At 36.0% G+C, this 22939-nt stretch overlaps 3 protein-coding genes across 9 annotated transcripts in view; 2 read left to right on the top strand and 1 right to left on the bottom strand.

Moving 5' to 3' along the window:
* Window positions 1-1137, bottom strand: part of timm50 (translocase of inner mitochondrial membrane 50 homolog (S. cerevisiae)) — a 32348-nt gene extending 31211 nt beyond the window's left edge. The window contains exon 1 of the mRNA XM_058745198.1: window positions 887-1137. Coding sequence (XP_058601181.1) covers window positions 887-1090 — 204 coding nt within the window. The 5' untranslated portion in view covers window positions 1091-1137. The remainder of the gene's footprint in view (window positions 1-886) is intronic.
* A 772-nt stretch (window positions 1138-1909) lies between these two features.
* Window positions 1910-5736, top strand: tnfaip1 (tumor necrosis factor, alpha-induced protein 1 (endothelial)). Of its 3 annotated transcripts, none has more exons than XM_058744620.1 (7): window positions 1910-2123; window positions 2645-2977; window positions 3062-3231; window positions 4254-4337; window positions 4458-4510; window positions 4608-4803; window positions 4890-5736. In XM_058744620.1, the coding sequence occupies exons 2-7, from the start codon at window positions 2737-2739 to the stop codon at window positions 5106-5108; spliced, it is 963 nt and encodes a 320-aa protein (XP_058600603.1). In that variant the 5' UTR covers window positions 1910-2123; window positions 2645-2736; the 3' UTR covers window positions 5109-5736. The 3 variants fall into 3 exon arrangements, with proteins under 3 accessions (XP_058600603.1, XP_058600604.1, XP_058600602.1); XM_058744621.1 differs by having other exon boundaries at window positions 2660-2977; XM_058744619.1 differs by having other exon boundaries at window positions 2672-2977.
* A 1312-nt stretch (window positions 5737-7048) lies between these two features.
* The window catches only part of sgsm2 (small G protein signaling modulator 2), a 50805-nt gene continuing 34914 nt past the window's right edge, over window positions 7049-22939 (top strand). Inside the window, exons 1-2 of one of the 5 annotated variants that reach the window (XM_058745221.1) lie at window positions 7049-7348; window positions 12763-12838. In XM_058745221.1, coding sequence (XP_058601204.1) covers window positions 7289-7348; window positions 12763-12838 — 136 coding nt within the window. In that variant the 5' untranslated portion in view covers window positions 7049-7288. Of the gene's footprint in view, window positions 7349-12762; window positions 12839-22939 lie in introns of those variants that run through there. The other 4 variants (XM_058745219.1, XM_058745220.1, XM_058745223.1 and 1 more) reach the window with 4 other exon arrangements.

Consider the following 22939-nt stretch of genomic DNA (forward strand, 5'->3'; position numbering starts at 1 on the left):
GTGAACGATGTGTCAAAAACATCCTGCTTTACATTTGCCTGGGATCCTGAGAATCCCAAATCTTATGTTACACAGCAGCCAGATTGAATATTAATGTCTGTGACTAATTTCTAATATGCACCAATTCGATTATTTTGAACGATCTGAGGAGCTGTCACTCAGTGACACCTATTATCCTTTGACAGACATTCAGCCTTCAGCCCTTATCTGCATTCAACAGTCAAAAGAGGGCTCCTGACCTTGCATAATGCAGCTCCAATGTGAAAGTCATAAAAAAGAAATTTAAACCACACTCAATTGTAATGTTGCATTTTTTTGCATTATGAACAAACTAAGTTTAACCCATAAAGCATGCATCATATTTGAAACATGAATTTCAAAGGCCTCTAAATTATCATCAAAGCCTGATGTGATGTATCAAATATGATACAAAACATAAAACACACGTATACCTTTTAGATTTATAAAAAATATTTTGTATAAAGAGTAAATAAACTGTTCCGTTTAAAAGTAATTGATTTTTCTGAGTATTATTTCATAAGGCAGGTTTACAGAAACTCATATAACTAGCATTTGTAATCCAGCTCTGTCCTTTACAATCATTTATGCTACATATGCACTGATTTCAACTGATGATGTGAAAATGTAATCAATGTTACTGCTCTGTCATACATAACTCAGACTGCATGTCTGACTTCATTCAAACCACCACCTGTCAACCTTCACTAACCAGACCTAACCATTTGACATATTGCGGTATTTTATTCATCAATACACTCAACGCCTAAGTAATAACATGTAAGAATGTAAATATTTTTTCCATAACGCAATAATTGCCTGTCTAATACCCTGTTATGCAGGAATGTCAGGCGGTCATAGCGCTCACCTGGCTTTTCTGCTGCTGCTGGAGCCTCTCCTGCAGTATTGCCTGGGCAAGTCCTCCTGTGGCACTGCTACTAGATGTGTCAGCGGAGAGAGCCCTGACAACATCCAGCGCCGCAGGAGCTGTGGAGCCTCTGGCCCCCTGCCTCAATCTGAGGAGGCCCCGGCTCGCCCGGACACACATGGGATACACAGACACCGCCGACATCTTGAATATGATGCAGCTAGAGCACTGAGCGCGAGTGGAAAGGACAAACGAGTTTGATTGGTTGCGTCTGTTGAGATTGGCAGGCAGAGAGAGCCAATCGGAGCCAGGAACTGCAACGCGAAGGCTGGTCTTGGAATAGCGTCACGTTCACTGTCAAAAGCTGTTAAAAGTTCCCAATATTTTTACTACAAATATCATAATTAAATGCAATGCTTGGTTTAATAATAAAAGCAGATACTGTATAATGCTAACAGATATAATAATGATACAAAGATGGCATCCTATGGATATATACAAAATATAATATCGACAAATCTAGAACATTCACTGTGATATGGGTATACATTTCAAAATAAAAGTACTTCATACTTGAAATGCCAAGCCTGTGAATACATGAAAAAAAACATTATTGAATATATATACATACATATATATATATATATATATATATATATATATATATATATATATATATATATATATATTCAATAAAATATAATATTCAATAAAATATGAAGAAGGTGTGTACAACATTTTAAACAAACAAATAAATAAAAATAAGCAAAAATTTAAAGTACAAATATCAAGTAACAATGTTCAAATCAAAGTTATTACAAGTGAAAAAGCCTGTTATAGATCATTAATAAACATGATTTCAGGACATGGAATAGATATAAGGGTAAGCTAGTTAACTGAGAAACTCGGTTTAACGTCGTATTGTTTGCTAATATTATTTATGAAATATATTTTACATTACAAAGTAAAGCATTATAAAAGGGCTGGGCGAGGTTGACAATCCCTGCACTAGCCAATGGGTGGCAGTAGATCCTTATCACGATGTAACCTGTTGCTGTTGTTCTTTCAAAGAAGAAGAACAATCTACACCGTTCTGTTATTACTGTGAAGGCAGAAGTGAAAAGTGGCTTTTACTTTTGTATATCTTCAGATAGAGCTATTTGTTTTCTTTTTATCAGATATGGTTGAAGTAAAACTGTCGAACTGATCAAGTCCTCGGGTTACTGAAGAACAGTGGGTGAGTTTTCTGGCTTGGAAAAGTTTCTTTATGGCGACAAACTTATAACTATTTTGAAATAAACTAACTAAACTGCTTCTATTTTAGCATTAAACTTAACCGAAGTCCAGAAATGTTTGGTCATTGTGCTTTTTGCTTCCTTATATTAACCAGACACGTTTGCGTTGGTTGTCTGTAAACACAAGTAACGTTAGAGACGTTTCTAGTTTAGTAGCAATGCAACAGCAGAAAAAGTTAATGTATTAATAGTCAAGATATACACGATATAAATTCAATATTTGTCACTTTAGATGGTCTTTCAGTCTTTACAGTACAAGGTCATATTTGCTGTTATCATTTGTAGTCATTGCATGGTTTTACCATATTGGAAATCTTTCACACTTAATGTAAATGTATTTGTTAATTGTCTACACACACACACACACATATATATATATATATATATATATATATATATATATATATATATATATATATATATATAATATTAATAAAATGTAAAAAAATAAATATCATGCCAGTTGTGATATATGAAGCCTGACCAGCAGAATTCACCACGGCGGGGGAAATCAGACCCATCGTGTGCAGGGTGGTTATCTACCTACAGAGGGACATGTCAGGAGAGAGCTGCCTGCACCAGCTTCAACCACAAACCGGGCCCATTGTGTCAGTCTCTTCAGTGGCCTGCCCCAAGACTAACACCTGCACATACCGCGGTGTCACCGGCAACAAGTACGTGCAGCTCAATGTTGGCGGAAATCTTTACTATTCCACACTGCAAGTTCTCACCCGACAGGACACCCTCCTGAGATCCATGTTCAGCGGCAAGATGGAAGTGCTCACTGATAAGGAAGGTGAGTTATTTAGACAGTGCCGAGATATGATGTAACCATTTTAGCCTTGGTTTGCAGTACTGATGTTGTTCTGTGAATTCATAGGTTGGATTCTAATAGATCGCTGTGGGAAACACTTTAGTTTGATTCTCAGCTATCTCCGTGATGAATTTGTGACCTTGCCCAAGAGCAGACAGGGTATCATGGAGCTGCTAGCAGAAGCCAAGTATTACCAGATACAGGGATTGATAGACTTGTGCCAGAGAGCCCTGCAGGTTGGTTGAGACTTTCCTGATTATTCTTGTTTTTGTGTGATTTTTTTCCTGAAAATATTCAAGTTATATTTCATTCCAAAATGAAAAGATAGAAATTAGGTATTTCAAATTGTGCCGTTTTAAAGCAAGCATATATCTCCTACACTTTTTTTTTTTTTTTTTTTATTGTTGTAATGCAAATAAGGTTCTATCATTCTTGTTACTGTAATGTGGGAAAAAAAAGATATATTATTTACATTTTTAAATACTTTACATCTGGGTAGAATTTGTTTTGCTGCTTCTAATATACAATCATTTTAATTAAGATTAATCATCGTGTATTGTATAGCAGTAAAATAAAATGTATGTTGTAGTAATGATAATCCTGTTTGAAAATAATGGGAATATTAAAGGTTAGGGTGCATTAAGGTAATGGGAACTGGGGCAAAGTCTTGTACTATCATATAATAATATACAAGTTTGGGATAGGTAGAAGTTTTTTTGTGTTTTTGTGTCTTACTCTCAGAAAGGCTGAATTTATTTGAGCAAAAAAAAAAAAGCTGTAATATTGTGAAATATTACAATTTAAAATAACATGTTTTTTTTTTTTTTTACGAAACTGTTGAAAATCAGTTTTTGTGCAGATTTTTGTGGAAATTGTAAGGCATTTTTCAGGGTTTTTTGATGAATAGAAAGCTTAAAAACGACATTGATTTGAAATAGAACATTAAGTCTTTACTGTCACTTTTGAAAAATTTAATAAACATGCTGGCATAAGTTTGCTTATTAAAAGTAGTAAAAATTTATTTGAGAAAACAATCTTACTAACTGCAGACCTTTGAAATGTAGTGTATGTATAGAATGTAAAGAATAATACAAACTATTTAAATGGTCCTAATTGCAAACTTCATTTTTTCTATCTGTCAGAAATAAATACAAGCATACATAAATGGGGGTTACATATGACCCAGATATTTCTTGGTAGGCTTTGTGACTTTGTTCCATTTTTTGTTTTTGTTTATTATTTGTTTGTTTGTTGGTAGGATAATGAAGAAAAGGCTTTGTGTGTTATCCCAGTCATAACATCTCCGAAAGAGGAAGAGAGGCTGATACAAGGCTGCGTAAGGGTGAGACGTTCATGGAGTGCAAATATTTCCTGTTTTTTGGTATTTGTTTTATGTTCGCATATAAAGCAAGATAATCTGCAACTCTGAATGTCTTTTGCCTTTATTATTTTCCGCTTATAGCCTGTTGTAAAACTGCTTTACAACCGAGGTAACAACAAATATTCCTATACAAGGTAGATACCAGTGTTTTAACATTCAACTTGATTTACCTTTTTGAGAAATTCTAGTGTTCTGATTGTCTTTTTGATTGGTGTTTATCTTCCTCAAAAGCAACTCGGATGACAACCTACTCAAGAATATTGAGTTGTTTGAGAAGCTGTCTCTGAGCTACAGCAGTCGTGTGCTCTTCATTAAAGATGTCATCGGAGACGAGATCTGCTGCTGGTCCTTTTACGGACAGAGCCGTAAGCTAGCAGAAGTCTGTTGCACATCCATCGTTTATGCTACTGAGAAGAAGCAGACAAAGGTAAGTCTTGTTTGAAAAGGTATTTCGATAGACACTTTCATAGCCTGTTTGAACGTGTCAAAGAAGAGCTCTCGTAATGCGCTCAGGTTGAGTTTCCAGAAGCACGGATCTATGAGGAGACGCTAAATGCCCTGCTTTATGAGACTCTCCCAGTCCCAGATAACTCCCTGTTGGAGGCCACCCGCAGACGGAACAATTGTTGCTCACACAGTGAAGAGGAGGAGACTGTGGAGCTGAGGGAGCGTGTGCGGCGCATCCACGTTAAAAGATACAGCACTTATGACGACAGACCACTTGGACATTAGCTTAACTGTGAATTGAGGCTTCCAAGACATTTTATATATATCCTTACAACCAGTGCCTCTGTTTTCACATTGTCTGTGGAGAACACTAAACTACCAGCACCGTTTAACCACTTTGTAGTTCGCTGACTGAACAAATTGCTGCTTTCTTTTATTTGTTTTTATTTCTTTTTGTAGGTGGCTTGACAATCAATGTTTTGGATGAAATGCGGCTTGAACATTAATGTGAACATAACACAAAAAGTTGATCATGAACTAGCATCAGTTCCTATATTTTAATTTATTTACCTCATTATTTGGTTGTTTTTTAGGAAAACGCTATGTTTTTAAACAGTAGTTACTAACCTAATCATGGAATGTTTTGATAACATCTTGCCAAGATGAATTTGCCAAGAAGTACATCACTCTGTTTCTGCTTACTGTACAGGATCATATACTCCGTTACAATCCTGCCTTATGCCTACATTATTCATCAAGTACTGTGATTTGATAAAAAAGAAATCATGTATATGAACTTGGGGTGTTGTATTTGGGAAAATCAGGTTGTAGTGTTTGATTTTGTCTAGTAAGATGAAGAGAAAAGTGTTTTTAATACTTAATGAATGAATGAATGAATTAATGTGACCTAAAAGATTCCTGCTCTAGTTATTTAACACTCACACCACAATATTTTCTTAAACTTTTAAACAATAATTCATGTTTATTTGCCTATACATTTAAAGTTAGTATGGTCCAAAACAACATTGGACCCCTTTGACTGTCAATGTATGAACCAAAAAAAAAAAGTGTAATCTTTCGTGTTTTTTTTTTAATTTGAATTAAGTGTTTTATTTTTATCCAGTAATTTTAACAGTAGATATTGAAAGAATAGTTCAGCCAAAAATGAAAACCTGTAACGCCTTCAAGATTTAGATGATTTTGTTTCTTCATAGGAACAGATTTGGAGAAATTTATATCACTTGCTCACCAGTGGATCCTCTGTAGTGAATGGGTGCCGTCAGAATGAGAGTCCAAACAGCTGATTAAAACATCACAATAATCCACAAGTAATCCACACCACTCCAGTCCAACAATTAATATCTTGTGAAGTGAAAAGCTGCTTGTTTGCATGTTTAAATATTCCATTTATTTCTATTTTAAGTTTGTAAATCCATCAAGACATTTTTAGTCCTTTATCATAATATTGCTTCCTCCAGTGAAAAAGTTGTCTCAGCTGAATCAGGGGAGAAATTTGTGCAGATCAAGAACCAGATCAAAAATGGCTCTAAACAAATATGTCAGTGGATTTCTGATGTAAGAAGTGTTATTATGCATTATGGATGCGGTTAAAATGCATTATTGATTGAATTGTTTCTTGCAAACAAACAACACTTTATTTCAGAAGACGTTACTTGATGCACAGGAGTCATGTGGATTACTTGTGGATTATTGTAATGTTTTTAGCAGGTGTTTGGACTCTCATTCTGACGGCACCCATTCAGAGAATCCATTGGTGAGCAAGTGATGTAATGCTAAATTTCTCTGAATCTCTTGTGATAAAGAAACAAACTAATCTACATAAACATTAAGCAAATTTTCATTTTGGGTTAACTAATTTATAAATGAATTGTTCCACAAACCCCTTAAACAGCTTTGAAATATTTAATATCAACTCAGTAGTTTAAATTTGTGCTAGTTATTTTTTCCAGTTGCCTGCACCTGTGCCTTTTATATACCCAGCTGTTCCTTCCATAATAGGATCAGAGACTATAACCATTATGCATCACGTATCTTTTCATCCAGTAGGTCATATGAACATCATGTCTTGTTGAACGCCTTATGACAATGCCTGATTAGTTGAACCACCGCAGGCGCCTCCATCTGAGCTGTCAAATGTGGAGGGGAGCTAAAAATAAATCGCCGTCACTGCCTGAACGGCGTACGGCGCGTGAAGAGATTTAGCCCATTGATCAACAATGCCAAGGGGGCGGGGCCAGCGGTGATTGCGTCATAAAGGAACCGAAGATGGCTTCACGATGCGCTAAGGCAGTGCTTAGATGCGTCAACGCTCAGCTGTCAGAACACACATTTATATGAAAAGGAAGGAAGGGTAAAGGAATACTGGGAGGAAGGCAGGCGAGCCGTTCAGATTTATGTCTCCAGACAGTTTATGCTGCACTTGGGTTGTTTAACAGTCAGGGACAATGGGTTCGACTACAGATGAAGAATTTAAAGAGAAATTACTATGGAACGTCAAAAGAGAAGTAAGTACAGTCAATTTATTTCTTGTCTTAGTTTTGATTGAATGCTGAAACATGCGTGCACGATCAGCTCACATGCATGCTTTGCATCTGATTTAGTGCATGCATATAAGTTTCGGATGCGCTGATGCTTACAGTAATGAATTAATGTGTAACGAGTTGCATTTACGAGTACTCGGGTAGGCTATCATATTTCTTATAGGTGCACGTTCAAACCTTTCACCTGTAGCGCTGGAGGGGTCGGATATTTCCTTCCTCGTCCGCCTGTAACTTAATGTAGCTATGGGAGACAGTGATTTAATCAATGGTTTCTGTGGTGATCAATAGATTCTGCCTTCTGCAAATGGGTAAATACAATCTAAACCGAGTACGTTTTTAGTGTCGAATATGCTCCTAGCCTGTTGCAATGTAAACAAAAACGAGTTGACATCGAATTTCCATTGACAGACACTTCAGGGGCTGAGCGCTCAGAGCACGCTAGGTTTATTTATAACACGACTGTAAGAGAAAGCGCGCTACTTTATTATTTGACTAGATTAGAAGAGATCGTTGCATTGATTGCTCTGCAAGTTACCTGTTTTGGTCTGGGTTTATTTATTTATCTTTTTATCACATGCAGAGAAACTTTCTCATGTGGAATACAACCGTAACTTCATTTTTGAGCAGTTACACGTTAATTTCATTGATCAAATAGGTTTAATGTGAGGGGGTTATCATGCAGTCAAATTCATTTCTGCATTATATGAGACCAGTATGGCCATTGTTGTTCACACACTATAAGTTGAACTGGCTTCAAACTCATTATTAAAAACAGTTTAATATGACTAAGTTAAGTCAAGTACACAATAATGTACATGAAGTGTAATGAAATATTTTTGCTGTTGCATTTACTACATTGTTGCTTACAAAATAAATGAAAACATGACATTAATTAGAAATTAAATTACTTCTAAAGCTTCCTCTTAGAATAATACATCTTAACTTCTGGACAGTGCAGCAGAAATGGGTCACACTTTATATTAGGTGGCCTTAACTACTATGTACTTACATCAAAAAATAAGTACAATGTACTTACTGTGTTCATACTGTATTGCAAAACACTATTGCTGCTATTGAGGTGTGATATGGGTAAGGTTAGGGACAGGTTTGGTGGTTTGGGTAGGTTTAAGGGATGGGTCAACGGTGTAATTATAAATGTAATTACAGATGTAATTACATATAGGTATTTTTAAAAATATAAGTACAATGTAAAAGCATGTATGTACACAATAAGTGCATTGTACCAAATTATTAATTCAAATGTAAGTACATAGTAGTTAAGGCCACCTAATATAAAGTGGGATCCAGAAATATATACACTGTAAAAAATTACTGTGATTTTAACGGTAAAAAACTGTGAAAAAGCCACGGTAAAAACTTGTTAAATGGTTAACGGTAAGTTCCCCTAATATACATGGTGAAAAACTGTAATAGATATTTCTGACAATTTTACGGTGAAATACGGTTTTTGGAAGTAAAAAAGAATGTAAAATTTACAGGGAAAAACCGTAAATTGATGTTCCCAGAATTCCCTGAATTGCATTTCAAATTTTGTTTGAATTTGATGTTTTTTCTTTGAAATAACTAGGTTTTTTCTTATCAGTTATGTTTATTAGGGTTGTATGTTACATCTAATGTAGTTAAATTAATGTTTATTGCATATTTCAGTTTAATGAGTCTCGCCATGATAGTGTTTAGTGCTTGTGCGAATGATACTGTGCACCTTCTATATATGTTATTATTTAAAAGCTGCTTGTGATGGGCTTTGGTTCATCATGTGACTCTCATCACCTCCTGCATTTGTTGGTTATCAGTGTATTTCAAAGGTACAAAACAGATTTCAGTACTTCAATAGGTTGGTATATTAACGTTATATCGCCTCTGGCTTGCTCAGTTGGGGACACTTAATTTCTAGCGATTATCGCCGATTTGATTGCACAGATACTATTTAAACTAAACTGAGCTAGACAATGACATCTCTGAATTCAATAATGAAATGCCTTTAACTGAAAATTGAGTGTTTAATCTTATCATTATACATTACTGACACTCTATCCTCCAATTTGATACTGTTAAGTGCTTTGACACAATCTGTATTGTAAAAGCGCTATATAAATAAAGGTGACTTGACTTGACTTAATGAAATTACGGTATTTAACTGTTAATTTAAGTTAAAACCTAAAACGTTGCTACCGTATATTTTACGGTAGAATTCCGGCAACCACAGCTGCCGTTTTTTACCGTAAATTTTACGGCATTTTTTTTTTTACAGTGTAGATAATAAATTTAGTTAATATACAAATATATTGGCCCACTCAAGGGAGTCTTGTAATGGAAAACAAATTCATCCAAGGTATTATTTTAACCTAAAAAAGGAGTAAAACCGTTTATTAAAAATTCTGTACGAACCATTTTATGCCAATTCAAAATAAGTAGACTGCGATAAATATGAATGAACTGTTCCTGAGTGTATTTTGTAATAATTATTTGATAAGACTTCACATTCACAGAGTTTCGAATGTTTTCACTCCAGGAACTGTACAGTGGGAGAAGCTGTTATGTTCTTTTATATCAGTGTAATTAATTCTTATCTTTTCCCCCACAGTGCAGGGAATGCTAGTTTTAAATCCGGCCCTCATGAATAATAGAAATCTTGAATGAATTGCTGCAAAGAATAGATGTCCTAAATTGGTACCAGCATGTCTCATGTGTCAGAACAGACTGTGTCCACATAGCTGATTCAGCCTCTTGAACTTAATGCACAGTCCTGGCCGCCATCATTTCTCATGATGGTTAAGGGCATGTCTAATATCATGGATGTGATAATTAAATTCTTAAGGTATCTGGCCTCAGGTGACTCAGTGGCCTGGGTTAATAAGGAAATCAATTTTTAACATCATCTCATTCATCAAGTTTTAAAGAACATTTGTGCGTCATATTCATTCAAATCACCTATTTTTACCTCTAAAATGAGTCACTTCCTCCACAGAGATGTACTGGACTCTTTAGTTAACATAGAGTAACATTGATTTCCATTTATTAATAGTGCTTCTCCTGCAGGTCATTCCACATTTATATGTCTATGGGAACCTATTTATGACATATGGTATATATCCTGAATATCGGATCGATGCATCCCTAGTATATATATGAAATATATAACTCTACAAAAAACCTCACTTTTTTGGTTTTCAGCTATTTTAAGCATTGCATATGTATAGTGAGGAAATACAGTATCTGAATGAATATTTACAATGCATTCAGCTTATAACAGTCCTGCTGTACACACAGGATTAGATTTTTATTCCTCCATTGACTTGCTTTGTGTAACATTCCAGGTCTCTGTCACTTTAAGTTGCAGTCAGCCGCCTTCTGGTTGCCTAGGAACTGAAAGCATCAGCAGCTACCTAAGAAGTTAAATTGCATCAGTGGACGATTAATACAGCTGCATGAAGCAGGGATCGTCACAAATGGCTCCCACAAGAGCAAAACAACTTAGTTTCATTTTCCTGTTCTCTGCTTTTTCCCCCATCAATATTTATTGGCTGCGCTGAGCAACATTACACCATTTTGCAATGATCTATTTAATATTTACGAACTATTTTTGCGTCTGCAGAACTCCATACCCCATTTTTTTTGTCAGATTTTCTGTCAAGAGCTTAGATTTTGAACTGCATTCTGCTTTGTAGACTTTTCTTTTTATAGTTGTGCATGTGATTGAGTCTGTCTTTGTAGATTTTCACTATATCCTTTTAAATTGGGAAGAGGACGCCAGAGCTCTTTGTATTTTCAGATGTTGGATGGTGTATTAACTGAGCATATTGTGAAGATATCTCTCCACATGTTGTGTGTGTGTGTGTGGACTGACAAGCTCTGATTGTCCCTTATTTCAGCTGTAAAAATCCTTGAGTGATGCCTTCATTAACACCATTGTTACCACTGTCAGCTTAGCTGGAAATGGGTTTTAATGGCATTGTGTTCATTTGAATCTCTATGTGAAGCATTTGCTCTATTCGAAGCGTCCAACCATTCTCGTGTCTTTCGAGGCATGTTATGTAATGCAACAGGCTGCTGTAGCGAACTGGTTTTAAAACTATTTGATTTGTTTTCTTTTTCATTTCATCCCAAGGACAACAGCAAATATTTAATATCAGCCTTTAAAAAAAATAGTACACCCAAAATTGAAAGGTTGCTGAAAATTTACTCACCTTCAGGTCATCCAAGCTGTAGATAAGTTTGTTTCTTCATAAGAGCAGATTTGGAGAAATTTAGCATTACATTACTTGCTCACCAATTGATCCTTTGCAGTGAATGGGTGCCGTCAGAATGAGAGTCCAAACAACTGATTAACACATCACAGTAATTCACAACACTCCAGTCCATCAATTAATGTTTTGTGAAAGTCTGCATGTTTGTAAGAAACAAATAGCTCATTAGACATTTTTAACTTTAAACTTTAAAACTTCTGGCCAACATATGAATCCATAATCCATAATAATGCTTCCTCCAGTGAAAAAGTCTTCTTCACTTTCCACAAACAGTGCTTGATCTGTGCATATTTCTCTCCTGATTCAGACAAGATTATTATTTTATTTTTATTTTTTTTTACTGGAGAAAGCAATATTATGGATAGATGACTCTTATTTTAGCTAGAAACAGTGGTTTGAAGTTAAAAACATCTTAATGATGGATTTGTTTATTACAAACACAGTTTTTCACTTCGCAAGACAGTAATTGATGGACTGGAGTCGTGTGGATTACTTGTGGATTATTGTGATGTTTTTATTAGATGTTTGGGCTCTCATTCTGACGGCACCCATTCACTGCAGAGGATCCATTGGTGAGCTACATTTCTCCAAATATTTTTCAAAAAAAAACATACTACATCTTGGATGGCCTAAGGGTGAGTAAACTATCAGTGAATTTTCATTTTTGCGTGAACTATTTCTTTAAATTGTCCTGCTTTTGCTGACTGTTGGCCTTGTGGCAAATGTCATACCATAGGGCGCACACAAGTCATGCCCATAATCAGCAGATGCCCATAATTTGCTCCTTCTCATTGGTACAATTACCCTTCTGCTGTTCTTCAAATTACATAAACAGTATAAACCCGCCTGCAAGGATTGTGATTAATTAGTCTGGGATTTGCTGCATTTAGTACTGACAGTTGGAAGAGAAAAATGTGACAAAGACTCATTCTACACAGTTACTTGCACTCCCAGGGAAACTTATCAATTGAATGATGCTAATTAAAGCATTTGTGGTTACGCTGTCATGATTAATTAGTTGCTTTTGTGCACCCGATTCCAAGAATTTTGACTTGCCATTATTTTTTGCCAGTCTTTGCCGCTCCTAATTACGTGTCTTTCCATGTCTAGGTGAAGCAGATTATGGAGGAGGCGGTGACCAAGAAGTTTGTGCATGAAGACAGCAGCCACATTATTGCACTTTGCAGTGAGTACTGTTTGAGAGAAGAGGTGTTTTGTATCACACGGACCAATGCTGAAGTTTTTATGCCTTGCATTTGCATTGTGACATATAAAATGTTGTTGATTGTGCTGGTTTTAGTGTCACCAAGTTATTTTGCTGGTTAACATGGGTATAGTTCGAAATTGTGAGAATAATTTATAGTCTCACAAGTTGAAATTTGTTAACAAATTATCATGCTATAGTAAAAGTGAGTTTAGAGCTGTTTGTAGAGTTAAATTGTAGCTTCACAATTTCCAAACGATTTTTGTAAATTCATTTTGCAAGGTAAAGTATTAAAAAATTAAAACATCTAATAATTAATATACATATTACATTTGATAAAGAAAACCCAATAATTACTCTAGTAAAGTATATAGAATGAAATAATTATGAAAAATATATATTAATTTAAATTTAACTTAAAATGTATTTCTTTCTGAAAAATAGCTGCAACTGGAATTGCAAATTCATATTGTGAATTTAAATGATTAACTAATAATTAATGTAGATAAATATAACATTTTGTAAAGAAAACCTAAAAATAACTGTGAAATATGTAAAAATATATAGATATAAATACGTAAAAATATATTTATTTCTGACATATAAAAATTGCTCAATTTCCCAACTGATATTACAAATTGAATACATTTAAAATTATTAAAATGAATTAACTAATAATTAATATGCATGCATGTAACCTTTTTAAAGAGCCTATAATCACCAAGAAATATTTAAAAATATATTTAGAATATATAGATATAAATATAAAAATATATTATTTCTGACCCCTAAAAATAGATGCTCAATTTCCCAGTTTTACAAATTCATATTACAAATTAAATTATTAATTAACTAATAATTATTATATATTAATATGTTTTGTGTAAAGACAGCATGTGATGAAAAATGTTTCTTTCAGACACACATAAAATTATGTTGCATATATTAGCAGTAATATTATATATAATATAGGCACTAGCACTAGTCTAAACCAGGACCGGCATAAAAATAATTTCTGATGAGCCTTTACATATGAGAGCCCTCATCGGGAAAGACTTTAGAGGCGATGGCTGGGGCTTGGTGGCATGATGATACTTCCGGAGCTTTGGATCACTGCCAACAATAAGGTTGATTTGTCCGGTGCAGATGACTGGGAGTGTGTGTGTGTGTGTGTGTGTGTGTGTGTGTCTGTGTGAGACTCGCACTCTTTACTCCAGTGACACAGAGACAGGCCGGAACATTAACCCAGGCTCAGCCTCATTACGTCAGTGACACACCAGTGCTGCGTGGCACCGCAGATATTGCTTAGTCAAGTTTCCTCAATCTACAAATACAAATGCAGTTGTTACATGAATGGAAAAAGTAATGTACTGCATTATTACACAGCTTTGTTAACATTTACAACCTCATTTTGCCTTCGTACAGTAGGGAGTAGTGATTTGCCCACAGAAAGCACTTGATCTAAGTGTTTATGCAAATATGAATTCCGTTTATCATTTGTGGTGAATTTGTATTTCTCACACAGCAGATATTCTTGCGCTGCCACTGCTTGAGCTTGTTGATATTTACAGTTTGTGTCTCTTGTCATCCAATATGGCGTGCCAGCTTTTGCTTTGAGGCTCAGTTGTTGTGTTGTGTGAATTTCAAAACCCCAGAAGAGCTGTAAGATCTAAGCAGCAATGTACAAGACATCAGGACCAATCAAAAATCAGCGTGTCCATGTTTGCCTGAGTGGCCTGAACTCTTTTTATAAGTATGCAGTGCTGCCATGTTTATACAGAATGCTAAATTTATCCAAACGCATGTTATTTTCACTGACTGCTCTTGTTTAGAAGGCTAAACTGGAATGGCTTCTGTGTATTGAGGTTAAAGGTCATATGATGACAAGCAGTGATGTCAGCCCTTGGCTAGTCTGTGACTCATCGCTGTCCTTCCGTTAGCCGGTTGGCACTGTTTAATTGTGGAACATCCGTTAATAAATTTGAATTATTACTTTTGTTACTCAGGCACTTTTTTATGGACACCGTAATGAGGACATCTTCATTCAGCACTCCTTTTCATTATTGTGTAGTTTTCCACATATCCATCTTTTTGTTTCTTTTAGTCAGAGTGTCGAAGGAAAAGACTGAAAGAAACTGTAATTTTAGTGCTTGCTTCAAAGTTGTTCCTCCCCTCACGCCGGTTATCACACTCTCTCATGCATCGCAGGTGTTTTGCATAATCATTTGGAGCGTTTTTGGGTGTCTGAGGGTAAGAACGCCTGAGTCGTGACCGTAAGCGGGGTGATGGTTTCAGTATAAATGCTGTTCAGCGCTTGTGTGTGTGTGTGTGTGTGTGGGTGTGTGGGTGGCTGGGGAGGGCTGGTCTGGGAGCGCTGCCAGTCTGTCGTCACCACCGAAAAACAGTGCAGTTCCCCTGTTTTCCAGTCAGTCGCCGGGCACGGATTCCCCACGCAGTCATCCACCCCCTCACTTTCATCCTAGAGCACGCACTCACCCACGTCACACCAGCATATGACAATGCACTTCCAAGCTAAATTAAGTTTCAGGGGAATAAATCAAAAGGAATTGTGCCTGTGCATTGTGGGTTGATTGAACGTGGTGCGTGTTATGGGGGTGGCAGAGTGTGTTTGAGCACCAACAAAAAGGCTGGGTACCTACCTAGAAGGAGAAACTTTCCATTAGCGTTCCTGTTCATCTCAATAGCTGCATTTCCATCCACCTATTTTTATGCGCATTTTGTAATATTGCATAAAAAATAACCAATAAGACAAAAATGTGCATAAACTACAATGGAAACACATTTACCGAATGAATTCCTCCATGCGCATCGAAAAAGTCATGTGACTTTGCGCGATGGGGTGGGATAACTTGACTAACCAGCAGACTGATCTTGTTCACAGCATCCATTTGTTGTTGTAGTCATTCTGAAAAGCCTGAGAAAAGTCTATCGTCAAAGTATTTCTGTATAATTGTCTTAGACGACTGCGTTCCCAAACAGCAGGCATCCTCCTCCGAAAGTAATGACCGCATTTTGTGTCTCGTCTGCTCACTGTGAGGTGCGAGTAATTTATGTCATATATGAAAATTATTATATTCAGTGGCTTCTCCTATATTCTTAGTTATATTTAGTGCCACAGTTTACCAGGAAGTGACGATTTTGTTCTCTTTGACTCGTTGGATGGAAACTGTGCTTTATTCGCATATGTTTTATTCGATGTTCCAGTTTTGCGCATAAATTTTATTCGAATTTTTGGATGGAAACGTATTGGCAGTTGCTTGGCTGGATTGTGCCGTGCTAACCAACCAAACCTTGCTCGGTTCTGACAATAATTTCTTTTGGCATATTTCTCACATTCGTTTAGTATGAAAAAAGGGCATATGAAAGCACATACACTACTGTTCAAAAGTTTGCAAAATAATAGATATAGTCCATCATAAAGATGGCTTTTGAAAAACTAAACCATTTTTATGTGCAAAAAGAGAGAAGAGTTTTAAATCAAGCTGATGGCAATGACATTTTATGCTGATATTTATTTCCTAAATTGGCCATTTTTCTGGCTTCTCTTCAGAAATGAGATGAGTCAAAGGCCTAAAACTGGATTTCCCAGAAAGCATCTGTCAGATGCTTTGATCCCACTGGCGTCCTTTTCTGTGTGTTTGATATTGGTGTTGCTGTCAGATCATGTGCGTGTACCCTGCTGCCTTCCCATAATGCAGAGCACACACTGTACGGACATGCCCTCATGATGCCGAGCCATTAGGCACAGCAGAGCTGCATAATAGCCCGTGTTCTGATGCTGCCACTGCTAATGCCTGTTTGAGAATTACATGGGTGAGTGCACTCACAGATCTCTCTGTGTATTTAGTGTAAAATGAAAAAATTAAACTTCAAACATCTCATTCTTAATCAGGATAAAGCTTGCTCATTCAGTGTTACAAATCATCCAATGATTTTTAAGGGGGCTGACCCTTTAAAGGAGTTTCAGTTAGACTTTATAATCAAAATTTCTATTTTTATATTTGTTAATGCTTTTGGTATCATGCATTGTTCATTTTGTTAATAATTTTTACATGTACACTACCCTTCAGAAGTTTGTGGTGGGTTGGTAAGGCATTTTTTTATTTATTTATTTATTTATTTTTTTTGAAAAGTCACTCTAAGGCTGAATTTATTTGATAAAACAGGAATATTGTCAAATACTGCTACAATTCAAATAATTGTTTTCTAATCAAATATTTTATATATATATATCTCACAGAAGTGAATACACCCCTCACATTTTTGTAAATATTTTATTATATCTTTTCATGTGACAACACCGTAGAAATGACACTTTGCTACAATGTAAAGTAGTAGTGAGTGTACAGCTTGTATAACAGTGTACATTTTCTGTCCCCTCAAAATAACTCAGCACACAGCCATTAATGTCTAAACCGCTGGCCACAAAAGTGAGTACACCCCTATGTGAAAATGTCCAAATTGAGCCCAAAGAGTCAATATTTTGTATGGCCACCAATATTTTCCAGCACTGCCTTAACCCTCTTGGGCATGGAGTTCACCAGAGCTTCACAGGTTGCCACTGGAGTCCTCTTCCACTCCTCCATGATGATATCACGGAGCTGGTGGATGTTAGAGACCTTGCGCTCCTCCACCTTCTGTTTGAGGATGCCCCACAGATGCTCAATAGGGTTTAGGTCTGGAGACATGCTTGGCCAGTCCATCGCCTTTACCCTCAGCTTCTTTAGCAAGTGTTTGGGGTCGTTATCATGTTGGAATACTGCCTTGCGGCCCAGTCTCCGAGGGGAGGGGATCATGCTCTGCTTCAGTATGTCACAGTACATGTTGGCATTCATGGTTCCCTCAATGAACTGTAACTCCCCAGTGCCGGCAGCACTCATGCAGCCCCAGACCATGACACTCCCACCATCATGCTTGACAGTAGGCAACAACACACTTGTCTTTGTACTCCTCACCTGGTTGCCGCCACACACGCTTGACACCATCTGAACCAAATAAGTTTATCTTGGTCTCATCAGACGACAGGACATGGTTCCAGTAATCCATGTCCTTAGTCTGCTTGTCTTCAGCAAACTGTTTGCGGACTTTCTTGTGCATCATCTTTAGAAGAGGCTTCCTTCTGGGATGACAGCACTGACAGGCTGACCCCCCACCCCTTCAACCTCTGCAGCAATGCTGGCAGCATTCATACGTCTATTTCCCAAACACAACCTCTGGATACAACACTGAGCACATGCACTCAACTTCTTTGGTCGACCATGGCGAGGCCTGCTCTGAGTGGAACCTGTCCTGTTAAACCGCTGTATGGTCTTGGCCACCGTGCTGCAACTCAGTTTCAGGGTCTTGGCAATCTTCTTATAGCCCACGCCATCTTTATGTAGAGCAACAATTCTTTTTTTTCAGATCCTCAGAGAGTTCTTTGCCATGAGGTGCCATGTTGAACTTCCAGTGACCAGTATGAGAGAGTGAGAGCAATAACACCAAATTGAACACACCCACTCCCCATTCACACCAGAGACCTTGTAACACTAACGAGTCACATGACACCGGGGAGAGAAAATGGCTAATTGGGCCCAATTTGGACATTTTTACTTAGGGGTGTACTCACTTTTGTGGCCAGCGGTTTAGACATTAATGGCTGTGAGTTGAGTTATTTTGAGGGGACAGCAAATTTACACTGTTATACAAGCTGTACACTCACTACTTTACATTGTAGCAAAGTGTAATTTCTTCAGTGTTGTCACATGAAAAGATATAATAAAATATTTACAAAAATGTGAGGGGTGTACTCACTTCTGTGAGATACTGTATGTATGTGTGCATATATATATATATATATATATATAATTATTTTATTTTTTTTCCCCTAATATATTAGAAATGTTTATCAGTGTTGAAATATTTTTGTGGAAACTTTTTTTTTTTTTTTTTAAGGAAAATGTGACAAATAAAAAGCTCAAAATAGCAGTATTTATTTAAAATAGAAATCTTTTGTGTCTGTACAATCACTTTTGATTTAATGTGTCCTTGCTGAATAAAAGTATTAATTTTGTTTAAAGAAAAAAAAAATGCTGACCCCAAACTTTTTAATGGTAGAGTTCATTTTAACTATTTTAAGTATAAATTAACATTAATCAATATATTATAAACAAACATGAATTGGCAATAAACAATAGATTTATAAATTATAATTTATGTAGATTAATAAATGCTATAAAATGTCATTCATGATGACATTTTATAGCATGTCATTATAAATGGCATGATGTAAAATGTCAATATTAGGTGTCATGAATTAAAAATTAACAACCTTTTTACAGCATTTATTATTATGTTTAATATATGAATTAATGTTAACAAATTCAGCCTTATTGTAAAGCGTTACCAGAATTTCTATAGTAATTGTCTGAAGTGCAGTTTGTTTCAGTTAATATAACCACTTTTGAGGTTATTGATATTCATATTCAGGCAAATTCTGTATGTTTTCATCTCTATATAAAACGTACAAAGATACAAACTTATTACATCAACAATCTCATTGTAACGTCCTACATGACAATATAACTTCCACTTCCCACTGGTTTCCCATGCAAGAGTAGTTTTTGCATAGTTCCTCATTTATGTTCATTTCACAAATATAACCATGTCAACTTAAAGACTTGAAGCTAGCATATGGCTAAATATGTGCTGATTTTGTCTCTCTAAAGATTTTTGGCTAGCATGTTGTAAAAGTTTTCATCCTCCGTGCATATTCAGAGTTAACAAGCAGTGGGTTGTGTCAGGGGTCAGCTGGCTCCAGGCTCTGTAGCCCACTGGCTGATCAATAGAAGGAAAAACACAGACCTTGTAAATCCTTCAGGCTGTTTCACACCAGAGCAGAGTGTGGGCAGGGTCAGGGGTCAGCAGAAGAGGTTGAGAGCACAAACTGCTATTTACGTATTTAATATGAATTAAAAAGTATTTGAATTGATAGGGACTATATTACTTCTATGCTGGAATTTGGTGCATTCATGAATAATACAGAGATAATTAGTCAAATCCCATTAGATGCTGATTTTCTGCTGTTGTACACATCGGTTGTTGTACTCAAAATCAGTTTGCTAAAATCAATGCAACATCTACGCTGTTGCTGTTTTATATTGATTAAGAGTTCATGCATTAAATTACATTAATTATGCATCAAAACCCTTAAAAATAGCATTCATTTGATCAATTCAAATCTGATTATTGCCTGATATAATTACCCTTAAAGGGATATTCCACCTAAAAATGAAAATTCATGTTGTTCCAAACCTTTTTCTTTTCTTTTTTTTCTTTTTCAGAAGAACATATTTTGAAGAGAAAAATAAGTGAAAGAAATAAGAAATTCTGAAGAACCTCCCAAGGCCATGCAAGATGTAGATGAGTTTGTTTCTTCAGATTTGGAGAAATGTAGCATTAAATCACTTGCTCACCAATAGTTCCTCTGCAGTGAATGAGTGCCAATTTCAGAATGTCAGAATGAGAGTCCAAACAGCTGATAAAAACATCACAATAATCCACAAGTAATTCACATGAATTCAGTCCATCAGATAATGTCTTGTGAAGTGAAAAGCTATGTGTTTGTAAGCAATATATCCAACATTAAGATGTTTTTAACGTCACTCCATTGCTTTATACATAACATATAATATACATATACATCTTGGATTGCCTGAGGGTGAGTCAATTTTCAGCAAAAATTCTATTTTTGGGGCACCTGTTCCTTTAAATCAGAGACTTGAAAGGAATGACAGCCGATACTTTCTGATTCATGGAATGCAAACAATACTGGAATGCTAGTCAAGGAAGTAAAGCATTGTGTTGTTTCCTATTTTCCTTTTTAAAAAATACCAGTCTTTTCACTTCCCCCAGTCCAACTTTGTGCTGCAGTTTTAAATCCCTAAACGTTATAAGGAGCTGAGACGGAAGTTTGCAGATTCTCTCTCGAACACCTGCGCCACTGTGAGCTAATTAGACGTTAATGAGTGAATGAATAGAGTTGTGAGTCATGTCTGTTTACCCAGCGTCCCTCAGCTGATGCTCACAATGAAGCATCTTGCAAATGAGTCTTACTTGAGACCCAGATTCAAATTAGACTGCGAGCAGACTTTATTTGTGAAGTGCACAGCTGTTCGCTCGGATATGGCCAAGTCCAATGTAGAACAGGTAGTAACTATTCCAGATCGGTTGCTCCTTTATTGACTCAGAATTGACAGTTAAATTCAGTTTGAAAAGTCATAGAGATTTTTATTTTTTTTTACAACTGCAGATTTTTAATTTAAGGAGCAGATGGAGCAGCGCTATTTTCTGAATGAGTTGTGAATGCAGAGCCCACATGAATAATAGACTAATAACAACTGTATCTAAAACAGCTGTGTCTTTGTTTGAATCACGGGGACAAGCTGCATGTGGGTAGATAAAACTGTTAGTTTAGTTATCAATGATATGATTTATTCAGTGGAGAATTTGCATGCCACATCCAGTTCTAGAAACTCCCTTGGTAGAGAGTGTTGCATTTTAAGCGTGGCCTATAACAAGATGATATTAGCATATTAGCTATATTGATGTATTTATATTAGGGATGCACAATATATTGATGTCATTGATATCACTGGTCGATTAATTAGCCTATTTGTACATTTAGATTACATTCTAAACAATCGGGCGCAAAGTACTGTATTAATTTGAAGCAATTTTCTGTATTCATTTTTTTTAAAGGTGTTTTACCTGTATTTTGAATATTACACTGCATTGTGCTGGCTCATTCTGGTAATGAGCCACCAGTACTTTCTGTACCCTTCAAAATGTCAAAATTAAAAATCTCACTTTTAATATTAGTGCATCCATAATTTACATGCACTGCAGTTCAAAAGTGTGGGATTGGTAAGATTTTTTCATTGTTTTTTAAAAGAAGACTCTTGTTTTCACCAAAGAGAGAAATGTTGTTAAATATTATTACAGTATATTTTAAAATTATCAATGTTTTTTTTTCTTTTCTTTTTTTTTGGTAAAAATAGAAAATCTTGTAATATTTTATTTTAAATTATTTTTCTATTGAAATTCTGGTAAAAAAAAAAATTTCAGCATTCTTTGGTGAATAGAAAAAGAAAACAAACAGCATTTATTTGAAATCGAAAACTTTTCTAACGATATGAATGTGTTCACTGTCACTTTTGATCGGTTGAATGCATCCTTGCTAAATATGGTATTTATTTCTTTAAAAAAACTTTGTGACCCCAAACTTTTGAACAGTTGTATACTTTTTTTCTTTTTTCTTTTTTTAATCATTCTTGCATTTCAAAGCCGCTTAAAATTATTACTGGTGTGTACAGAGTCATACGCTTTTGCAGTAAATTTTGAATTTTTACTCAATGAATTTGGAGAGACAATGAAACTGTTGCTGGCTGTGTAAAGTGATGGCTAATTATTAAACATCTGTGACAAAAAGGCTAAAATAACTGACATTTCTGGAATGTAAGGGAAATATCTTATATGAGTGTATCTGTGGCAACTAGGTATTCAAAATGATGTCATACTTGTAAAGAGACGTTGATTAGATTCATAATGATCTACATTTCATATGCCCCAAATGCAAACAGTGTCAAAATGATTAAATATCATCCGACACATCACTAATCTAGCTTTCTTTTTTGGCAGCTAGTCCTGTATTTCCACATATGTGTTTGTGGGCATCATTTAGGGGACCACAGATGCTGCAGAAGACTCTAGTATTCCACTAATTACAGTCTATCTCCATGACAACACAGTTTCTATACAGGGATTCGGCCATGTCAGAGGCTATTACGCACAAATTTGCTGAAACAAACACGCACGGTTATGTAACCCCCCTCAGCTGGTGGTCTTCTTTAGGGTTATTTCTAAAGACAACGTGCTGTGGCCTGAGGTGACAGTGAAGGGGACCACAGCAGGCCACTGATCGCCCTCCAGATTTGTGGTAAAAGTGCATCCTGGAATATCTTCATGCTCCATCCCTGCTTCCTGACAGCGATACAGGTGCCAGGCTGATAAATAACATCAGGT

Source organism: Onychostoma macrolepis, chromosome 15, assembly GCF_012432095.1.
Source record: "Onychostoma macrolepis isolate SWU-2019 chromosome 15, ASM1243209v1, whole genome shotgun sequence".
NCBI classification, from domain to species: domain Eukaryota; kingdom Metazoa; phylum Chordata; class Actinopteri; order Cypriniformes; family Cyprinidae; genus Onychostoma; species Onychostoma macrolepis.